Source organism: Ascaphus truei, chromosome 19 (assembly GCF_040206685.1).
Source record: "Ascaphus truei isolate aAscTru1 chromosome 19, aAscTru1.hap1, whole genome shotgun sequence".
NCBI lineage: Eukaryota > Metazoa > Chordata > Amphibia > Anura > Ascaphidae > Ascaphus > Ascaphus truei.
In genome coordinates, this window is record NC_134501.1 from 11,690,048 (window position 1) to 11,712,220 (window position 22,173).

Genomic DNA, 22,173 nt, shown 5'->3' on the forward strand with positions numbered 1-22,173 from the left:
CACACGTCAATGCTAAATGCTCCAAGAACTACATTGAATATCACTTGAGTCCAGGCACAAAGTACATGTCTTATCTACAAATACCCACGATACACCTGGAAAATATGCTAATGTAGTTATTCGGCTATACTTTGCACATGCAGATAAGTATATTCCCCAGATATCTTAGGTGTTTTCGGGTTTGTTCACAGGCTTCTCCACCATTAATTGTCATCTCCAGCAAACTCCATATTTCAGGGTCTGGATGGGAGTGACACCACATTTAGGAATGACCTGATTAGCATAATGTTAATTCTGTGCGTTAGCCCCAACGGTATTTAGTGAATATGCAAAGTTAAGGGGAACACCTGTTTTTCATAGCATTAGCACGAACAGCCGTAAAAATTAAATAGCAAAACTATATTATGTTATATTATTCTCTTTCATGGATAAGCCATACTATTAACGTGACGTTCATTTAGTTTAATGGCACATTAAATAGCCTAAATGAGTTTAGTGACTCTGGGCCTCAGAATTCTTTAGAACAGCAGATTAAGGCTGTGTCCCCGCTAGCGCTGAGCGGGCGGCGCTTGCAGCGGTTACTTGCATATATAGATATATGTAAGTCCCTGCTCACGCGGTTTGCGCAGCGCTCTTGCGTGGGCACACATGCTCACCCGCGATTGCCGCTTAGGTAAACAAAAACCCTATACTTACCGGCGCGCTCAACTACCCGCAATGCTCCCCTCCCTCCACCGCGAGCTCGTACAAGCAGAACACCCGGCGCTCATGCTTGGAGCGCTCTCCAAGCATGAGCGCGCTCAGCGCCAGTGGGGACTTAGCCTTAGTTAGCATAAATGAACTCAATGTGTTTGGTAGAGGATTTAGATCATGTTAGTTGGGGATCTGTGTACCTCCTAGGCAAAACAAGGGTTGATTTGACTTACAGCACCATTTTGTTCTCGCTGTTGCATCAAATGTAAGAAGTTTCTTGCATCTGGAGCAGATTGTTATCCCGAGAGGTTCACTCTGCCTCAGACCTGCAGATGTTTTGAGGAAACATGATGCACAGAGATGCAGAATTTGATGCATCACATTATAAATAGGGATTCCGACTGATCAATCTGTGCTTTTGGTTAAATGCGATTAAAAACGGAAATGATGCATCCTTGAATTCTACCTCTCACAGCAGCCAAGTCACAGGTAAGAGACGAAGGCATCACTGGGGAGTATATTGGTAGAAGCTATTTTTAAAAAATGCACCAATAAAATCCTAATTCAAAGGTATGCAATTTTTTTCCATTTTTAACACTGATAAACACTTAAATATTTTTTTTTAAATTAAAACACCAGAAAAACTGAAAAATGAACACCAATTTTACACAAAATAAAACAGCGAAAATCGGAATCCCTTATTATAATAGTCGTGTCATGCAACCGCACTCCTCAAAACACAAGATGACATAAGGGGCACAATTAATACATTGAAGAAAAACAATTTGGTTGCATAATTGCCTTGATAAAAATACACTGTGGAACTCTTTCTGCCTTCTGTGTAGTGCTGTTCCTACTGCCTTTGCCTTCTCCTATACGCCTTTTATGACTATGAGGAGTCAGATAATTTAGCCCATCTATCTATATATTTTTCAAAACGTTGTATGTCTGTCCCAAAGGCCAATCTGATAAGGCCAATCTGATTGGTCAGTTGGTCTGTCACTCACCCTCTGGCCATCAGATTGGTCTGTGGACCAGACCCGCCCCGCACGCCTCATTGGTCACACTCAGCCACGCTGCCCGCTCCTCGGTGCCGCCGCCACCGCCTCACCTCTCCTCTCCCCACATTCCCCCCCACACCCACAGCAAACCCCAGCCTCTGCACCGCTACCCACGGCCAGCGGCGCACGCTCCTCGGCGCCACAGCCTCATCTCTCCCCACATTCCCCCCCCTCCCACACCCACAGCAAACCCCAGCCTCTGCACCGTGGGGCCAGCGGTGCATGCTCCTCGGCGCCACAGCCTGACCTCAAACGCCCCCCCTCCTCCACCTCACCTCTCGACACGCCGCCTCCCGCCGAGTAACCGACACCGCCGCCTCTCACACGTTGCCAGGTACCTCATCATCCCCCCTCTCCTCCCCCCTCCCCCGCGGCCGGGACGGGATGCCGGGTAGCGCCAGCAGCTATCACCACCCCACAACCACCCCCCCCCCACCCGCGGCAGCGCCAGCAGGTATCGACCCCCCCGGCCAGGCCGGGAAGCTGGGAGCAGGTATCAACAACCACCCCACACCCCCCCTTCGCGACAGGGCAGAGGAAAAAGCAGAGGGGTGGGGGGGAAGGGGGACAACACACAACAAACTTACTGACACACGAACTGCAACACGAACTGCCTGTCTGAAATACACACACACACACACACACACACACACACTGACTGACGCACACACACAAACACACACACTGACGCGCACACACAGACTGGCGCGCACACACACCCACTGACGGACACACACACTGACTGACACACACACACACACACACACACACTGACTGACGCGCACACACACACACACACACTGACTGACGCACACACACGCACACAGACTGGCGCACACACACACACTGACTGATGCGCACACACACACACCCACTGACGCGCACACAGACTGGCGCGCACACACACACCCACCGACTGACGCACACACCCACCCACCGACTGACGCACACATACACCCACCGACTGACGCACACACACACACACACACCGACTGACGCACACACATCCACCGACTTCCGCACACACACACACACCGACTTCCGCACACACACACCGACTTCCGCACACACACACACCGACTGCCGCACACACACACACCGACTGCCGCACACTGACGCACACACACTGACACACACACACACACTGACGCACACACACACACACACTGACGCACACCCACGCACACACACACACACACCGACTTCCGCACACACACACACAAACTGACGCACACACACACACTGACGCACACACACACTGACTGACGCACACACACACACTGACTGACGCGCGCGCACACACACACTGACTGACGCGCGCTCGCACACACACACACTGACGCGCGCTCGCACACACACACACACACACTGACGCGCGCTCGCACACACTGACTGATGCGCACACACACACACACACACACACTGACTGGCGCGCGCACACACACACACACTGACTGACGCGCGCCACACACACACACACAGACTGACGCGCGCCACACACACACACACTGACTGACGCGCGCACACACACACTGACTGACGCGCACACACACCCACTGACTGACGCGCACACACACACACACACACACACACACACACACACACACACACACACACACACACACACACACACACACTGACGCCACACACAGACTGGCGTGCGCACACACACACACATACACTGACTGACGCACACACACTGACTGCACGCACACACACCCACTGACTGACGCACGCGCACACACACACACACACACACACACACACACACACACACACTGACGCCACACACAGACTGGCGTGCACACACACACACACACTGACTGACGCGCACACACACACACACTGACTGACGCGCACACACACACACAAAATGACTGGCGCGCGCGCGCGCACACACACTGACTGACGCACGTACACACACACACACACACTGACGCCACACACAGACTGGCGCGCGCGCAGACACACACCCACTGACTGACACACACACACTGACTGACGCGCGCACACACACACTGACTGACGCGCACAGACGCGCCACACACATACACACACCTACTGACTGACGCGCACACACACACAACCACTGACTGACACGCATACACACATACACTGACTGACGCACACACACATACACTGACTGACGCACACACACACACTGACTAACGCGCGCACACACACACACACACACTGACTGACACACACAGACGCACACACACACACTGACTGACGCACACACACACACTGACTAACGCGCGCACACACACACACACACACTGACTGACGCACACACACACACACTGACTGACGCGCACAGACACACACACACACACACACAGACTGACGCGCACACACACACACTGACGCGCGCACACACACACACTGCATGAAGCTGTAAAGGAGGGGGGAACGGAGCTGGAAAGGGGTCGGGGGACCGGACTGGTAAATGGGGGGGGGGAGGGACTGGACCTGTAAAGGGGGGGGGGAGCTGGATTGATGGGAACGGGGGACAAACAGAGGGGGGAGACAGGGGAAGAGAGAGGGGGTAGACGGGAAGAGAGAGAGAGAGAGAGAGGGGGGGGGGGAAGAGAGAGAGAGAGAGGGGGGAGAGAGAGAGAGAGAGAGAGAGGGGGGGGAGACAGGGGAAGAGAGGGGGGGGAGACGGGAAGAGAGAGGGGAGACAGGGAAAAAGAGAGAGAGGAGAGCAGGAACATTACATCCCGGCAACGCCGGGTCTCTCAGCTAGTTGTTACTAAAAGCAAACCCCATTGTACTTATTTGGTGTTTTGTCTTCCACCCATGTTCCTAAAAGCACAATGAGGAGTTTATTTTAATTGATTGTTGTATAGCTTTTGATGGGATCACTGCGACTGTAGCGGTTTGTTCTTGGCAGAAAATGCACTGTACAGTTGTTATGTGAAAATGGCCTCATTATGCCTGATTTGATATTCATGCAAGATGCAATTAACCCCTTTGCTGCCAGAGGGGCCAACAAATACATTGCAAAGTGTTAACTGCTTACTGCACAGATAATATCCATGCAGCATTATTCAGGGATATTTAACTCTTTGGTGCTTACATACTAACACCATATTAAAAAAAAAAATCTGCGTACTTTTTTGTGTGCTAAACCTTAATAAACGGCATCATATAAATGAAGGTTACATAGTTACATAGTTACATAGTTACATAGTTACATAGTAGATGAGGGTGAAAAAAGACATACGTCCATCAAGTTCAACCTATGCTAAATTTAGACGACGGATACTTTTATTCTATATCCGTACATACAGTATATTGATTCAGAGGAAGACAAACACCGGTGACACATCATCCAATGATATCTCATAAGGGGAAAAATAAATTCCTTCCTTCCTCCAAATATTGGCAATCAGATTTCTCCCAGGATCACCATCCTTTCCATGTTTACTTGTATGGTATATCCTTGTATACCTTTCCTTACTAAAAAGATGTCCAACCTTTTTTTGAAGATATCTATTATATCTGCCATCACAGTCTCCATGGGTAGTGAGCTCCACATTGTAACTGCCCTTACTGTAAAGAACCCTTTACTTTGTTGCTGGTGAAATCTCCTTTCCTCCAACCTTAAGGGATGACCCAGTGTCCTTTCTACTGCCCTTGGGAGAGTTATCATATCCCTTCTTAGATGCCTTTTTCCAAATGTAAACAAATCTAATTTAGTTAGCCTCTCCTCGTAAATCAGATTGTCCATCCCCTTTATTCATTTGGTGTCTCTTCTCTGCACTTTCTCTAGTTCCATAATGTATTTTCTAAGGAGTGGTGGCCAAAATTGTACTCCATATTCAAGGTGTGGCCTTACTAATGCTTTATAAAGGTGCATAATTATGTTTACTTCCCTTCCATTCATTGCCCATTTAATGCAAGATAAGGTCTTGTTTGCCTTTGCAGCTACTGCATGACTTTGAGCACTATTGCTAAGCCTGCTGTCTGCACGCACTCCTAAATCCTTCTCCATCAAGGATTCTCCTAATTTATCCCCATTTAATTTGTAAATTGCCTGTTTATTCTTGTTTCCCAAATGCATAACCTTACATTTATCTGTATTAAACCTCATCTACCATTTACCTGTCCAAGTTTCCAGTCTATCCGAGTCCTTTTGGAGAGAAAGTACATCCTGCTATGGTACTACTACCTTACACAATTTAGTGTCATCAGCAAAGATGGAGACTTTGCTCTCTATGTAGCCAACTGCATGAGCGAATGGTGAGCGCTGACTGTTCATGCTTGTCTGGCAAGTGCCGATCAGTGTTTGCGGCTGCTTATGCACCCTCGCGATCAGCATTTGCTGTTCGCTCGTGCGCACTCGCGATCGGAGCTGGCCGGCCGCTCAAACGCATGCACGGCCGGCAAATGCTGATCACACATGCGCTCGAGCGGCCGGCATACACGTTCGGCAAGTGCCAATAGCGCATGCGCACAAGCGGCTGGCAAGCGCCAATCGCGCCGATAAAAACCAGGACAGTGTCCAAAAAAGTTGAAACCTGGGACAAACGGCTAAAAACTGTGACGTCTGGTCACCCTATCTCTATGCCAACCTGAAGTCATTAATAAACAAGTTAAAAAGCAGGAGTCCCAGTCCCAATCCTTCAGGTACTCCACTCACAACTTTAGCCCAATCTGTTAAAGCACTGTTTATTGCAACTCTCTGTTGTAATAGCCAGTTTTCAATCCAGGTGCAAATATTTTTACAGAGTCTAATTTGCTTTATTTTGTACAGTAACCTCTTGTGTGGAACCGTATCAAAAGCCTTTGCAAAATAGTACACCACATCCAGCGACGGATTTGAAAATCCGCCATCCCATGGCACTCAGCTGTTGCTGCCACCCCCTCCTCCTGAACCGCAGGGTCCATACGTCCATACGACATACGTCCATACGACATACGTCCATACGACATACGTCCATCAAATCCAACCGATGCTAAATATAGACGACTGATACTGTATCCTATATGTGTACTTACAGTATATTGATCTATTATGTCTACGGGACAAAACCATGGCTATTAAATGAGACAAACCATCTTTCCGACTGACATAGTCATGACAATGAAATGTAGATTTGCCATGTAAATGGGTTTTCAGACTCTGGGCTACAATGACTAACTAGTGCTGTGTTTATAAGACACATTTCAGTGCTGGGCGGCACCTTACCTAAGGAATCTAATAGCATTGGAAGGTGTACTACGGCTCAGCACCACTTAGTAGATATGGGCCCATGTGTTTTTCCCCACACATCCATTACTTAATAACTTATAACGATGAACCATGCAAGTGACAAGATTGCGTTAACTTTTGTTTCCAAAAAGTCTGAGGCAAATGTAAGAAACAAGATTCATCTGCAGCAGGTTCAAGTTTATGCAGATGAAACATTTTGTTCCGTGGTCTGTGGAAAATTGCGCTATCTTGATACATACTATATCATCATTTGTGTTTTTTATATGGATTAGTGAGTCTTTTACTAATGATGAAACGCACAATAACTTGACCAAGACATGCTTTGTAACACTCATTTTGCTTTAACGATGAAGAACACTTGTGAGCACATTCCAATGTCTGACAGGTGTACGGTACGAACACGCGTTGCTGCATAATCACACAGCGCGCAGCGCCCCAACTGCAGCCAGGAATCCAACGGTAACTCACATTCACTTGAATGGCAGTTAACAGGAATTTGAGCCCTGATACCCCTTATCAGAGCTCTGCGAATTTCCCTCTAAACGTTCACTCTTCTCTAATTAAAAGGGTTTTGGAGAGCTAGAAATGTATGAAGTATAAGTATTTATTGTACAGTGCTGCACATTCACTTTAAGAGGAGAGAAAAACGTTCCCTTTTCTGAACATGAAATGCTGCTTTAAAGCCCTTTCTACACATCGAATCTTCCTGCACGGCAGGGAATATGTTAAAGGCCTCTGATCACTGCTGCTTTTGATACAGAACGCTTCTTTCCACATAGCATCTTCCTTCTTTAAAGCCTTTTAAATGACGGGCTCTGCCTGCGGCTGCGATGGGCGCAAGCTGCAGCTTGTCGGGTTCAGAGAGTTTGTGGTCTTATTATAGTCAAGCTCAGCAGGGGGTGCATGTGCTGCTGAAAACACGCTCTCGTTTTCTGGGCTGTGCTACGCATAGATACCCAGCAGTTGATGCAGGACAGATTCTTGCCTATCGCAGAAGGCTTTGGTGTCTTGCCCGTTCCTTACAGCAGGGGGACTCAACCCCAGTCCTCAAGCCCCCCCAACAGGGCACGGTTTCAGGATATCCCAGCTTCAGCACAGATGGCTCAATCAGAGCCTCTGATTGAGCCACTAGTGCTGATGCTGGGACTGATTGAGCCACCTGTGCTGAAGCTTTGACATCCTTAAAAACTGACCTGGGGGGGGAGGGAGGCTTGAGGACTGGAGTTGAGCACCCCTGCCTTACGGAATAACTGATCTTGTGCCATAGGCCAGCGGTGCGCAAACTGGGAGGCGCGAGACTGCCGGCAGGGGGGCGCGGGGTTTACAGAGGCCCCGCGCGCTTCCCGAAGGCACTTAAATTAAGTGCCGGGAGAGCTGCAGGGCCTCTGTAAACCTTTACTTACTTAGGCTCCGGCGGCTTCCTTCCTGCATCGCCATGGCAACGCAGCGTCAAAATGACGCCGCGAGGTCATGTGACGTCACGTTGCTATGGCAACGTGACGTCATGACGCCGGAGCGCAGGTAAGTGGGGGTTAGGGGGGGTGCGGGAGTGAGGGGACTGCCGGCAGGGGGGCGCAAGGAAAAAAGTTTGCGCTCCCCTGCCTTAGACAGTCATGTTAAGTAATCGCCTTAAACATGAACCTGCTGCAATAAAAAGAAGTATAATACAACACGTGCTTCCAACGTTCCGGAAATAGAATTTGGAGAGTGTGGATCTAACGAATGTTACTGAAGATTCCTCAATAATTACATATACAGACAGTTAATGCTGCCCCTAATGCCCTCTTATTTTCTCTAAAAACTAATCACTGCAACGCCTTTGTTTTGGGGTATTTCAGTGCCTTAATGATTCATGTTTTTATTTTTGCAATGAGGACACACTGCAGGGTGACATAGTGGGGTTGAGAGGCTTTGACATGTAAAGTGTACCCCAGAGTATGCATAGTGTGCAGTGTAGTCCACGTGAGGAGACCCGGGTTCAACCCTCCGTGCCAGTGCTCCCTTTTACCGTCGTTTATAAATATTACATTGGAAGCTCCTTTGAGCAGCCTGTTATTGTGCCTTTGTTATTTTGTGCATCTCTACACACATTTCTTAATGGATTCTTCTTAGTGTGATTGTTTAGTCACTAGCTTTTTCCTACTACGGTGTGCATTGCATTGACTAGGGAGACCCAGTATTAGCCCCGGCCTTCTTCAGTACTAGCAACTTTATGTATATGTAATGGTCCTAGTTTAATGTTAATTTGATGCCACTGCTGCCAGGATAGTAGATCACCTATTGCGATTTATTCATGACCATGTGATGTATATGCGAGGTCTTCAAGAATCCCAACCAGGAAGCAGCCACATTGGCTCTATAAGTACAAGTGTTGTAGTCTCTTATTGTTTGAAATATTACATATATCCTGAAGGAAGCAGCATTAAGCCCTTGACTAGCTTTCATTGTATTGATTTGCAGACGCCTTTAGGACTGAATGAGTTCTTAAATGAAAATAAACACCCTTTTTCCTATAGCTCCAGTGGAATTTCTATACCTTTCCAATTTTTCTTAGGTGTTTCTTGTAACCATTAATACAGTAACATAGGTCCCAGCAGATTTCCCACGACTTTTAAACTCCGGGTTTTATGAAAATCATCCTGTCCGTGACCTCATCTGCAAACTATTGTCTCCCTGTAGGACTATTTCCATGAATTGGTTTGCATCACGGAAAGAGAGAAGTTTGCAGTGCCCGTCCGGGCAGTCGGCCCACGCGCCCTGCTGGACTTTCCAGACCAATTAAGCTTCCTGATCTGCCCCGTCAAGTACAACTCCCAGAAAACACTCCTGGTACGAAACATCGGGAACCGCGAGGCGCACTTCCAACTCCTAACTCAACGGTACAGTATTAGAGAGACAGAAGCAAGAAAAACAATACCTAATTCACCAGGTCGCCTTCAAGCATATTTTACCAGTGCATCTTTGAGCCCCTCATTTTGCTGGATGGCCCCAACAAGATGCGATTCTAATCAATTAACAGTAGCAATTTGGACACTGATATAATTAGCTTTATGCATTTGAGAGCATAAGTTGCAAAATTTAATTTGCTGTAGTTTTTTATTCCTCTTTAGCTTTGTATTTGGCAATACGCCACTTTACATTAACACATGGCAGCTTGAAATTAATGTTGATGTCAGCTGTTATGCTGTATTTACATTGCATGAAAATAAACTCAAGCAGCATTGGATTTCCGGATGCAGGAACACTTCACATTTACACTGAATTGAAAGAGCCTCAATTGAGATCAAAAATCTGATATACTAAAAAATACAATCACGTATGCTCAAATACTGCTCAAATAAACTTAAAGTGTATTAGTACAAAAAAGATGACATTTCAGGGGCCACTTCATCAAAAACCTTTTGTACCTTTTGTAACTGTTTTGGAAATCACATCCTCTAATACACTTCAAGCTGCTTGGAACCGTATTTGAAAGTGTGTTATTGTATATATGTTTTTGCATGTCAGATTTTAAAAGTTCTGCTGGCATAACATGAGATGTACTGGTGAATATAGTAGCACCGTCACCAAATAGAAGTACTTCTCGCACAAGTGCATTTATTATGGATTATTCTAAATTAAATTAAGTGCTGATCCATTTGAATATATTTTGAGTTTCAGTGGAATTTTTTCATTGATTTCATGCATTATTTTAAACCTGTAAATTATGTCATGCAGAAAGAAGGCGAGTAAAATTCATCTTGTGTTCATGAATAAAATACAGATCCTAGACTTTAGGAATCCCAAATGCAAAAGGCTGGTTGAAGCCAGAATGAAAATAATATCCAAGGTGGAACAATTCCTTTGTGCCACAGGTTTCTCTTTGGTGTTTCACAAAATGCTTTTTCATTCATCTCATTGTATTGTATGTCTTTATTTATATAGCGCCATTAATGTACATAGCGCTTCACAGTAGTAATACATGTGGTAATCAAATAAATAACAGATAATATAAATAACAGGTCATGGGAATAAGTGCTTCAGACATAAACGTAACATCATTTACTCCTCTTTACTCTTCCAGCCCTTTCTCAGTGGATCCAGTGTTGGGGACTTTGGGGATAGGTGAAAGCATGCAAGTTATGGTGGAGTTTCATCCTCAGGAGGTGGGAGATCATGCACGTGATATGATAATCCACTATGACACAGGTACATAACATGTCTGTTGGCAGTACACAAATGGGGTTATAAGTGTATACACTAAGTATATAAATATACTTTTTTGGGGAACCCATAGCTATTGCAATAAGAGTTTACTGGCCAAGCCAGTCGGGCATTGGCCTGGTCAAGCAGGTGCAACTAGACTGTTTCTGGCAAAACTTAGATTTTTACCTCTCTCTCAATTGTCCAAAGAATCCCAGCTCTGCCTCTTTTCTCCTCCATCACACCTCTCTCCTTTCCTGTTATAATTTCAGTCTTCCTGCTTTGCATTTAGCTTGCCGCTCCCTTATGCCCGCGTCTCTTTCTCAGATTTCTCTGTTTTGACACAAACTGTAAAACTTTGAACAATAATATTTTGCTAATTACCAGTAAACTCCACAAAATAAACAACTTCTAGCAACTGAAATGCTTTAAAAGAAATTGCTCTCTGCTTAAATGCTGGAGACCAATATTTTGTATAACAATTAGGTCAACTCTTGGCACCGAATTTCGTAGAGAATATTTGCTAGAAGAACAGAAAAGAAAACAATTATTCTTTAAAAACAAACAAAACTACATTTAAACGAAGGGTTTATAAATTAAAAAGCAGTTGTAATCAGTACAAGAGGATATCATTACACTCATTGAGAGATTGTAAGAGAGATTAGGCATCATGTTGCTCTCTAATATCTTGGTTCTGTGCCCTAACCACCAGGCCATTGCAAGCTGCAAGATCTAGTATGAGGAGGGGTTGATGTAATCTTTCCAATTAGCACCTTGTAAACCGATCAGTGAACTAAACCTTTTACAAACAGTTACAGCTGACAATTGGCCTCATCTCTGCAAACAAGCTGTCACAGAAACATTACAGCCATCCAATTGCTAACAACAAGGGGAGAAATAGTTTAACCATTTCATTTCTAGAGGGCTCTTAAACATTTTTAGCAGCATGGGCCCCAAATGTTGATTATTATTTTTCCATCGCTGCTCTTACTGTGAATTAGGCTGAGGTGTGTGATTTTGTTCTCTTTTTTGTATGTATATACAGGTATGTATGTATGTATGTATGTATGTATGTCTTTATTTATATACTGTAGCGCCATTAATGTTCATAGCGGTTCACAGCAGTAATACACGTGACAATAATATAATATACATTTATAATACATATAACAAATAATACAAATAACACATAATGGGAGAAGTACTTCGTGTAGATACCAAAGGGGAAATGTAAACATAGGGAGCATTATAATTGCATAATAATCAAATGATAGATCAGTGTAATCACTTAGAGAAGTTTGGGGAGCTTTACTGGGGAGTACATGTCGGGTACCACCTGACTCCAGATGATTAAGAGTCTCACACAGTTTGGGCTTTTAACCTAATAGAAATGAACTACCAGTGGGGTTAGACTGGTGCTAAATATTACTTTAAATTAGTGTGAGATACTGAAAACCAGTTAAACGAGTACAAGGATTTGCCAGTAGTGGCCTCATAGTTGGCTTCTGCTCTTGTAGCCAATGAAGATTGTATATGCAGAAAGAACTATGCAACACTTTTGTTGTGCAGAATAATACACAATGGGCATTTTTAAAGCAGCCACTTATTACTGTACATTAAATCCCAGCCAAAGGGGATTCATTTTAAACAGTTATTTTTTTTAGATTTTTACAAATAAAGCAGAAGATACTGTAAGAGAGTAGAAAAGAATAAGGTAATACAAAAAAAAGAGGAAAGGAGGTCAATTGATCTACTGATTACAACAGTATTTTTAATTTCTAAAAATAATTCAACAAAGGATTCAAGATGTCGTGATATTTCTGATTTGTATTCCTAAGAAGACTTGTCAATTTTCCATAGTGCTAGCTTCCCAAATAGATAGAGATAGCCTCCATCTGTTGTATTGATGGGGGATTCAGGGATTTCCAGTATTTGGCTATGACGCATCTAGTGGCAAGGAAAGCAATTTCCTTTATATAAGTTTCCAAAGGAATTTGTTAAAAAGATCCCAAAATATCTTATCAGGGTTCAAATGAAAAGAAGAAATGAGAGAAAGCACTCGTGGACTTTTTGCTGGTGATTTAACAAAGCATGGTTGACATTTTGGTCTGACCCAGGACCTTACTCAAGATGGGTAGGACCTAAACATCGTCCATGCTAAATCACCAGCAAAGGTCTACCCAAGTGCTTTCTCTCTCTTCTTCATATGCAGCTTGGATTTGTTTTCAGTCCTGGCCTCAGTTGGCACTAGTGGTAGTCTCATTAAGTTTACATGAGTGCGCCATGGTCTCTTTGTTTCAAATGAAAATAAATATTTATTTGTAACAATTTCCCGTTTCTGGGCGTCCAACCGATGTTTAAGGCTTCCGATTTAAAGTGTTCATTTTGATTTCTGAATATTGGCCGTAACGTTATATCTGTCACAAAGTTAGGTAAGCATATCATTGGTTTAGGATTTTATTTTGGATGCTAGACATCTAATATAGGTAAATATGAGTTGACTTTATTGTGGCCAGTGGTTTGGCACTGCTTGCAATTGCACAGTAGTAAGTCAATGTAATAATACTGTCGCACTGTGGAACTCAGAACAGGGTGACTGCAAGCACCAGGTTTTGCACTGCTCTCCCTCTACTATACATACTCATCCTGCTCGCATTCAAAGGCATCCTACTATAAACTCGCTTTCTAAAGGAAGCTCACTTGGCATCCTTACCGTAGATGATGAGGATCCTTGTAACCTCTCTTCTCCTTTCCCAATTCTTCCCTTTAAATACTAGCCCTTTACTCTAAATTATCTCTTTACCTCCATTTTTGTATCAGTTTGCCATACATTGCTCTTAGAAATACTTGGGGCCATACAGTATTTATTGACACCTGGTGCCACAAAACACTTTACATGACTTAGTTACTTAACTTGAATGGGCCATAAGGTGTCTTCTGGTTCAGTAATGTGTCGTATGGAGTAGCGCCATTTAGTACAAATGAGCCTTGACATCTGTATGTTCCTTTGTTTCTGTCACGCCTGTATGCCCGCAGACCTGGCAAGACCCCAGTACTGAGGTGGGAACGGTATTACACCACACCCACACAGCAGTGGGAGCAAGCCCGGAGTGTGGTATAGCGTTGCTTGGCCTGTACAGAGAGTGGTTAACGATACTTGCAACATCTGTTGGTGTAAGCGTAAGAATGGTCGTATCCGTGTGCCAATGTCCAGGGGTCCAGAGAGTAGAGTCGTCGGGGTACAAAGCCAGGTACAAGGATTCCAGAGGTCAGCAAGGTAGAGTTCGTAGCAAGGTTCAAGGGGTACAGAGAGCAGGGTAGTCCAGGACAAGCAGGGGTCAAAGCCAGGGAAATCCAAAGTAAACACAGGAGCAGGATACAGCAGGGACACAGAGGGTGCACAGCATAGGTCAGCACACACAGGGAAACAGGAACTATGCAGAGCGAGGAAGAAGAGGACAGACAGGGATTATAAAGGGAGACACACCAATAGGAGAGAGGGGAGGAGCAGATAGAGAAGTGGGAGACAACAGGGATAGGTCAGGGAGAGAAGAGGAGGAGACAGAAGGGGCAGTCAGGGGAATGGCCTGTAGGGACTGGGAGGAGGAGTCAGGAACGTGGCAGGCCCGATAAGAGAAGTGTGTGCGCGCGCCCTCTGTAAGCTGAGGGTGCGCGCGCACAGGCTGCGACAGGGAGATGGCACGCAGGCACCGGGAGGAGGAACCGGAAGGATGACAGGACCCAGACGAGGAGCGTGTGTGCGCGCCCTCCGCAAGCTGAGGGAGCGCGCGCACAGGCCGCGTTACCAGGCGCGTGGAGCGCCGCGGGTACCCCGATGGAGGAAGGCAGAGGAGCGGACGGAGCCGCCAGGGAAGGTGAGGCACTGGCCGCGGGCATAGCGGGCATAGCTGGTGTCTGGGAGCGTCACTGCAGGGGCTCGGGGACCGCGTGGGCGCGCGAGACCTGCGGGGCATGCGCTGAGGCAGTGGGGTAGACGGAATGGGACAGGAGTGGGAAAGGGTAGAGGGATTGGAAGGAAATGGGACAGAGGGAGAGAAAGAAGGGGAAGGAATCCCCTGAACCGTCACAGTTTCATGTTCTATGTACCATATCATTTGGTCACTTGTAAATAATATTAATAATGGGGAGGGTTAATACAGAAAGGAGTTAGTTTACTGGCAGGACCCTAATAAACAGAGATTGTTTTGCTTATGTATTCTTAGGAGAAGATATTCACATAAGTTTGTATGGAGCTGCCACAGACATCAATGTCCGGCTGGACAAAAACTCCCTGATAATAGAGAAAACCTTTCTATCACTGGCCAATCAGAGGACAGTCACCATCAACAACCGCAGTGACATTATCACTCACTTCCAGTGGAAGGCATTTGCTAGTGAAGAGGAAGATGAGCAACAAAAGTTGAGGTGAGAGGACATAGACAGAAGTAGTCATCAGATGCATAAAAAATGGCATCTATGGAATCCTGGGCAATCTTCAACCTGTTATAGAGTCTACATTTTTCTCCTTCCCCACGAATGGTATTTAAGGATCAACTACATCAAGGGCCAACAGGTCAGGTTTCAAGGATATGCCTGCTTCAGCACAGGTGGCTCAATCAGTGGCTCCGTCGTTTACCACTCCTGGACTACATCTTCATCTCTCAAGAAGTTTAATTTATTATCATCCAAAATAGGGTTAGATTAAGGGTTATCCATTCCTTTAGGGCGAGAAATTGGTTTGGGGGTTATGGGGTTAGGAACAGAATTAGCATTATGGCTGGAAATAGCTTTACCCCTAGAATTAGGTTTATGGTTTTTAGTAGGAATATGAATTTGTGTTGGGATAGGGTTAATATTTGTAATTACGTTTCGGTTAAGTTTTTGTGGTGAGGTACTTGTCACCATAGGGGGGTTGGGCCAGTCTTTTACAGGATCGCAAAGCACCAAGCAGAACGAGAGAGTAAAATAAACAAAGGTTTTTTTCTGGCCAGAGCCAACAGGAAGCAATACAGTACAAGGACATGGCAACAACTCGCCAGAACATGGAGTACAGTGGACTTCTAGCTCTCTTGGTGCAGGGCACTGATGAAGCTAGTTTACCCTGGATGTCGTTTTGATCCATCCATTTCTTGATCCAAGTAACTTGACCATTGTTACTGGCCCAAGCATACAATGAGTCACGCAAAAATACATAGCAATCACAGATACACACTAACACAAGGTATACATATACAGTACCTAACTGTATCTGTTAGGTATCTGTTTATACAGATAGCTAATGCAGCTTAACTTGGGTCTGTGACTGGCAGCCATTGTGCCGCCCTGAGATGGCCATTTAACCCTATAGGTAGGGTCACCATCTTGACTGGTAGGGGAACATGCAAGCTTAACCTTTATTATACCATGCCACACTGCCCCTGCTGTCACAGCACTGTAGGTTTTATTTTAGTGTAGGGATAGGGTTAGTATTTTGGGTGTACTTTATGTAAATGTTTGAATGTAGGGCTAGAATAAATGTTTAGAGTAAATATTGTTGAGTAGGGTTATGGTTTTTGTTGAGATTAATGTTTTTTGGAAAGGGTTAAGTTAGAGCTAATATTTTGGGGAGGTGGGTTAATGATATAGGGGAGTGTAGACGGACGTTCACAGAGGTACACAATTGGAGACTTTATAAGGTGGAATTATAACGAGGCTTTATTGTGCCTTTTCCTTAACATTAGGAAACAATCCAAACAAGGGGGAAACAAAGCTTCTATTCACTTGTGAGTGGTTCTAGTGAAATACTATGCAATTCACAACTCCCTTAGTTAAGCATGTCTCCCAGCCCCAAACACATAGCATGAAATGAACAGATATAAAAAGTCTTGTAATAAAAGTCTTATCTGTTCCTTGTGGTTTGGAGGGAAAATCTTCTCTGTCCCTGGTTGCTACCTTTTCTTCAGGGTTTGTCAGCATTCAGGTTTAGAAGTTTCCCCTGTGTCTTGGAAGCAGCTCTGCTGTGTCTTCTGGCAGAGCTCAAGACATGGTCAGCTCCAGAGATCTGTGTTCTCTTTGTCAGTCTCTCCTGGGAGACTCAAGAACCTCTGCTCTGTCTGCAAAGTTCAGCTCACACGTGAGCTAAGGAGTCACTTCCTGTCTCAAAGGCAGGCTTTTTCTACCACCTGTAATCAGGCAGGTGGTGTTAGTTAATTTGCTACCAGCAGTTAACCACCACACTGCTGGATTAGATGCACATTTGTGAACAGGGATAAATCCCCTGTTACAGGTAGGGTAATGGATTGTGTTTTGTGGTAGGGCTTTGTTTGTGTATTTGTTTAGCATTAATGGTTTTATGTTCACCTTTGTTTAGGGTTTTTAGATCTGATTAAGATTAATAGGGATAATTCTATATGTGCTGGAGTGGCCGTTTTGCGGCCACATTTTCCCATCGAAGTCAGTGGGGAATTTTGGACAAAAACTGCACTATTGGCCCCAAAGTTAGGAATAAGTTTAGGACTATGGTTTGTTTTATAGATCAGATTTGAGTTTATGGCAGCATTTCAGTTTTTGGATAATGATCAAATGGGAAGTTAGGATTTGGCATGATCACTTTTTCTTATAATGTAGTTTTTCTTCCATTTACTGTACCTACTACAAATGACACCCTCAGCACAGTTTATTACATACACTCTCAGCACAGTAAGTTATATATACCCTCAGCACAGTAAGTTATATGCATTCTCAGCACGGTAAGTTATATGCACCCTCAGCACAGTAAGTTACATGCACCCTCAGCACAGTAAGTTACATGCACCCTCAGCACAGTAAGTTACATGCACCCTCAGCACAGTAAGTTACATGCACCCTCAGCACTGGAAGGGTAAATGCCATGTAGAGCAGAGCCTGTGTGTGAGGAGGCTTCCTGCTTCACCTCCTTCTGGTATGTTTTTCTTAATCTGAGGTGGCAATTCTGCAACGATTGCTCTTTGTATCCTGTTTAATATTTAAAGTCTTGGTACAGCTGTGTGGACCAGTACTGTAATCCCTGCAAAAGGGAGGGGTTGTTAGGCAGATAATCCATAGCTGATATTTAAATACAGAGAACGGATCTCTTTTTTAGGCTACATTGACTCTTTAACTGCCAGCGGATAGTAATGATTAGCAAATCCCTGCTGCAGTAAACGGGTTAAAGTTAGCCGAGAAGTCCCTTAATTGGGCCAGTGCTTGCCTCCAAGGGGCACAGCTGAGAGAGTTTTCCACTCTTCTCAATTTTTAATTACATTAGGTAAAGATGAATGATCTGGTGCTGAAGAAAGCACTTTAACTTACTAAGAGCAAACTCATAGCAGGGGGAGAAAAGCTTCTTGTGTCCGTTTTATATGTCCTTTTGTCACTTAGTGGGAATAATATTTGTCACCTGGTTTCAGAGGACATACTGTAGGAACAAGTCCAGCCATTCCAAATGTTTAAATTAGGCGAAAGTGTTTAAAAACTAAAGTAGACAAGGTGCCCCTTTTATTACAGAGAATTATTCTCTTATGACTGTTGTTATTATTTTATTAAAATGCACTAACACACTTCGCAGTTCAGTCTGCTTGCACTCAATTCGGTGTCAAAGCTGGAACTGAAATAGTAACAGATTCTGATAGTGTGAGCTGTGCTCATCTGATCTCCTTCTGTTTACCTAACGTAGTAGTTCTATGGGGAGCATCCACTGAGGCTGCATATTTTGTATGTTTCTGGATATAAATGCAGAGTTGGTTCTTAAATGTTTACTTATTTTGGTTCAATGATAACAATCGGTAGGAGGAGCAACACAATTCCTCTCTATGAGGAACATACTTAATTCAGTAGGACAATGCACTTTTGTGTTTTACTATATAATTCCAAAATACTTGACTGGTATCTAAAAAGCAGCCTTCAAAATTGCTTTGCTGGTAGTGATATAAAAGACACTGACTGCAGGAGGCACATTTTGAAGGTTTCTGGCGTCCACAGGTGGTCCAGGGTCCAAAGTTTTAAAACCACGGCTTAAGTGGTTATGTGAGTATACTTCTGCCTTCCATTTTTTCCCTTGTTGCTTGCTTTATTACATAGTTATTTTGACAGTGTTATTATTTACCAATATTACTTGAAATAAAGCTGCCGTACATTTGAAGATGAGACTTTTGAGGTCTTAAAACCGTACATACAACTGTGTAAAGAGCTTTCATAGTGTCCACTGAAAGATATCACAACCTGTAACAAGCCTACACTTCTCCAAAACCAATACAGCTACTAGACCTAAGACTACCCTAAATATGAAAGAAAGCCAAAGATCAAATAGAGTCTACGTTTTTACAACAGATAGAGAAACCAGCAGAATAGGTGGGCCGTTTCTTATCAGCTGTCAGGTTCTATGTTTCTACTAGAGCTCTGCGCTGCACTGATAAGTGTTTCCCTAAATATTACTCCTTCTGATCTCAGGTTCTGCTCCGATCTGCAAATTGAGCAGGAGGAGGAGACGGACCAGTTCCTGGTAGAGTGCAGCGCCGATCCTTCACTGCGTGAGCGCCTCTCGCTTCTCAGCCGCACCTTCCACAACCGCCGCAGGATGGCTCAGGGAGATGCCTTGCTCTTCACAGATGACATCTTTGTTGTTGAACCCGTGGTAAAGTTAAATTCAGAGGCATACTAGTCACTCGCTTAAGCTTTTGACGGCACATTGTGGTCACATTCAGTATGGCTGCAAACTGTTTCCTGGCTAGAGATCCTTTTACTCTGAGGTCAGAGGCTAAACAAAATATTTGTGCTCTTTAACACCTAATGATCTTTACCGGCCCTGTGAATCTCTCGCCAAAAACATGGAAAAGTCCACAGTGTAGAGAAAAACGCAACTGTTAGTTAAGGCTGCGTCCATGCTGCCGCTGACCGTGCTTGGCGCTTGGCATGGGCAGCACAATCAATTTAAGTCTGTCCGGCCACACTCACGCGCGTCCATGAGCGTGCATGTACACTCACAGGCGCTGGGGGCATGCCGAGACAAATTATATTGACTATGAGGCGTGCTGAGGGGTCACATGACCTCCTCAGCCAATCAACGCCAGTCCCTGTTTAGGCCATGCCCCCCTGCTCTCGCTTACAGGAAAAGTTGCAGGACAGTCCAACACTCATGCATGGAGAGATGGTGACGTCCCCACTCTCAAGCATGAGCGCGGTCCGCGGCACGGGGACGAAGCCTAATAATGGGGTGACATTTCCGGGGGGGGCAGGCACAAAGAAATCATTTAAGGCATAGGTTGAACTTGATGGATTTATGTCTTTTTTTCAACCTCATTTACTATGTATTTAAGGTATAGCGATGATCTGCAGATTTTGGTGAATTTCAAGGCAAAGGTGGTGCAATTCTTGGGCAAACACATCTCCACCAAATAAAAAATCCCATTGAAAGCAATATGGTTTTTTTTCTTTTTAAACGTCGGGAGATAATTGTTGCACCTTTGCCATCATTTGTACATATTGGTTTTATCTCCAAAAACAAGGAGTGTAGGAAGATGTCGCTTTCATCATTTAGTGCATCATGTTCATTTTAAAGGGAGATGAGAATGTAAACTCTTCACTGCCAAAATAAGCTAATATGACACGCCTTGCAATTCATTTCACTCCGCTCCGCCAGCAATGGGGCTAAAAGATGTATACCTTGCCATTAAAGCCTCTGTGATGCACCGCACCAACCTTATCTCTCTGGCAGGAATTATGTTAATACTTATTTGGCATCCTAGATTGTCAGTTTGTTGGTGTGCTCTGTTTTTGATCTCTTTTTACTTTGTGATACCTGCACTATTATCCGTGCAGTTCGTCCTTCTGCCGTCTGCTCAGAGCTGCAACAAAGGAGGCTCTTCAGGTACCTAGGATACTCTTTCTAATGTTGTCTGGGAGAGACAAAGGTTGCCTGTTGAATGAGGCTGGGTTACTGGTCTCATTGTGTCAGTGAGCCCCTTATTATTTGCAAGCCTTGCGTTTCCCTCCCTTTGCGGAAATAAGGCACAGAGAGCAGATGGTAATCACATGTTTGCGTTAATTACACATGCTTTTACCCTTTGTATAAAATTCCATAATGATACCCATAGCAGCATTCTGATGAGCATAATATTTAGAAGCCATTCTCTTTAGGGCTTCATGTCTCAATGAATAGGGAAGAGTGTGGAGCCGTCACTTCTTATACCTGCAGGACCTATAAAATAAGTGATATATTCAGTGTCTGTCCTTTCTAGAGCTAGATGTTTAGAGAAACGCTAAAGGTATAAACATGCTTTAACTTCTAGAACTAAACAGTTCATGCAATAGATGCTGTATACAAAACCTTTCCTCAATAGCTTTAGATAGCTATAGTAATAGGGGGCAGTCACCAAATCCTGCCATCTCTAGGACTGTACAGTACAGGGAAAAGTTTTAACATATAGTTCCCCACTGCCCAACACTAGGACTAAACTGAAATAAATGTTATTGCAACCTTTGGATGCTCTCACGGCTAGCACTGGAGGCTATGTGAATAGCTTCTCTATACAGAGCCTTTTACCTCTATCTAGATCCTGGAATACGGTAAGTGCTCTATACAGAGCCTGAAACCTCTAGAGATAGATGCTCAGGGAAATGGCATGGGGCTGGTCAGGGAAAAAAAATAAGAATAAAACAAACAGTTACTGATTTTTTTTGTTTTTTTTGCGTATTAAAGATTTCACCTTTAAAGGGGCAGGTAAATGTAATTGGCATCCTTAGAAAGATCTAATCGCCCTCAAAGCAAAAATGAATATATTGTTATTTACTATGACTGCTGTAAAATTCTATATCTGTCAGATACCTGCTGCCATCACTTTTAACAGTACAGCTAGCGGTGGTATCATAATTGCTTTCCAGGAACTACAAAGTAAAAAAATTGGGGCTAGACTATTTTCCTGTAGATACAAGGTTCAACAAAGAGGCTTATCAAAGAAGCGATTAAAGAGTGTTAAAATCTTTTAGAGGATTTGATTACCATGGAAACATTAAAACATTAAA

At 44.4% G+C, this 22,173-nt stretch overlaps 1 protein-coding gene across 4 annotated transcripts in view; it reads left to right on the plus strand.

Annotated features, from left to right (window-relative positions):
• Window positions 1-22,173, plus strand: part of HYDIN (HYDIN axonemal central pair apparatus protein) — a 165,755-nt gene that overhangs the window by 27,558 nt on the left and 116,024 nt on the right. For all 4 annotated transcript variants that reach the window (XM_075576578.1, XM_075576577.1, XM_075576575.1 and 1 more), the window contains 4 exons: window positions 9,655-9,854; window positions 11,039-11,163; window positions 15,381-15,582; window positions 19,603-19,786. In XM_075576578.1, coding sequence (XP_075432693.1) covers window positions 9,655-9,854; window positions 11,039-11,163; window positions 15,381-15,582; window positions 19,603-19,786 — 711 coding nt within the window. The remainder of the gene's footprint in view (window positions 1-9,654; window positions 9,855-11,038; window positions 11,164-15,380; window positions 15,583-19,602; window positions 19,787-22,173) is intronic.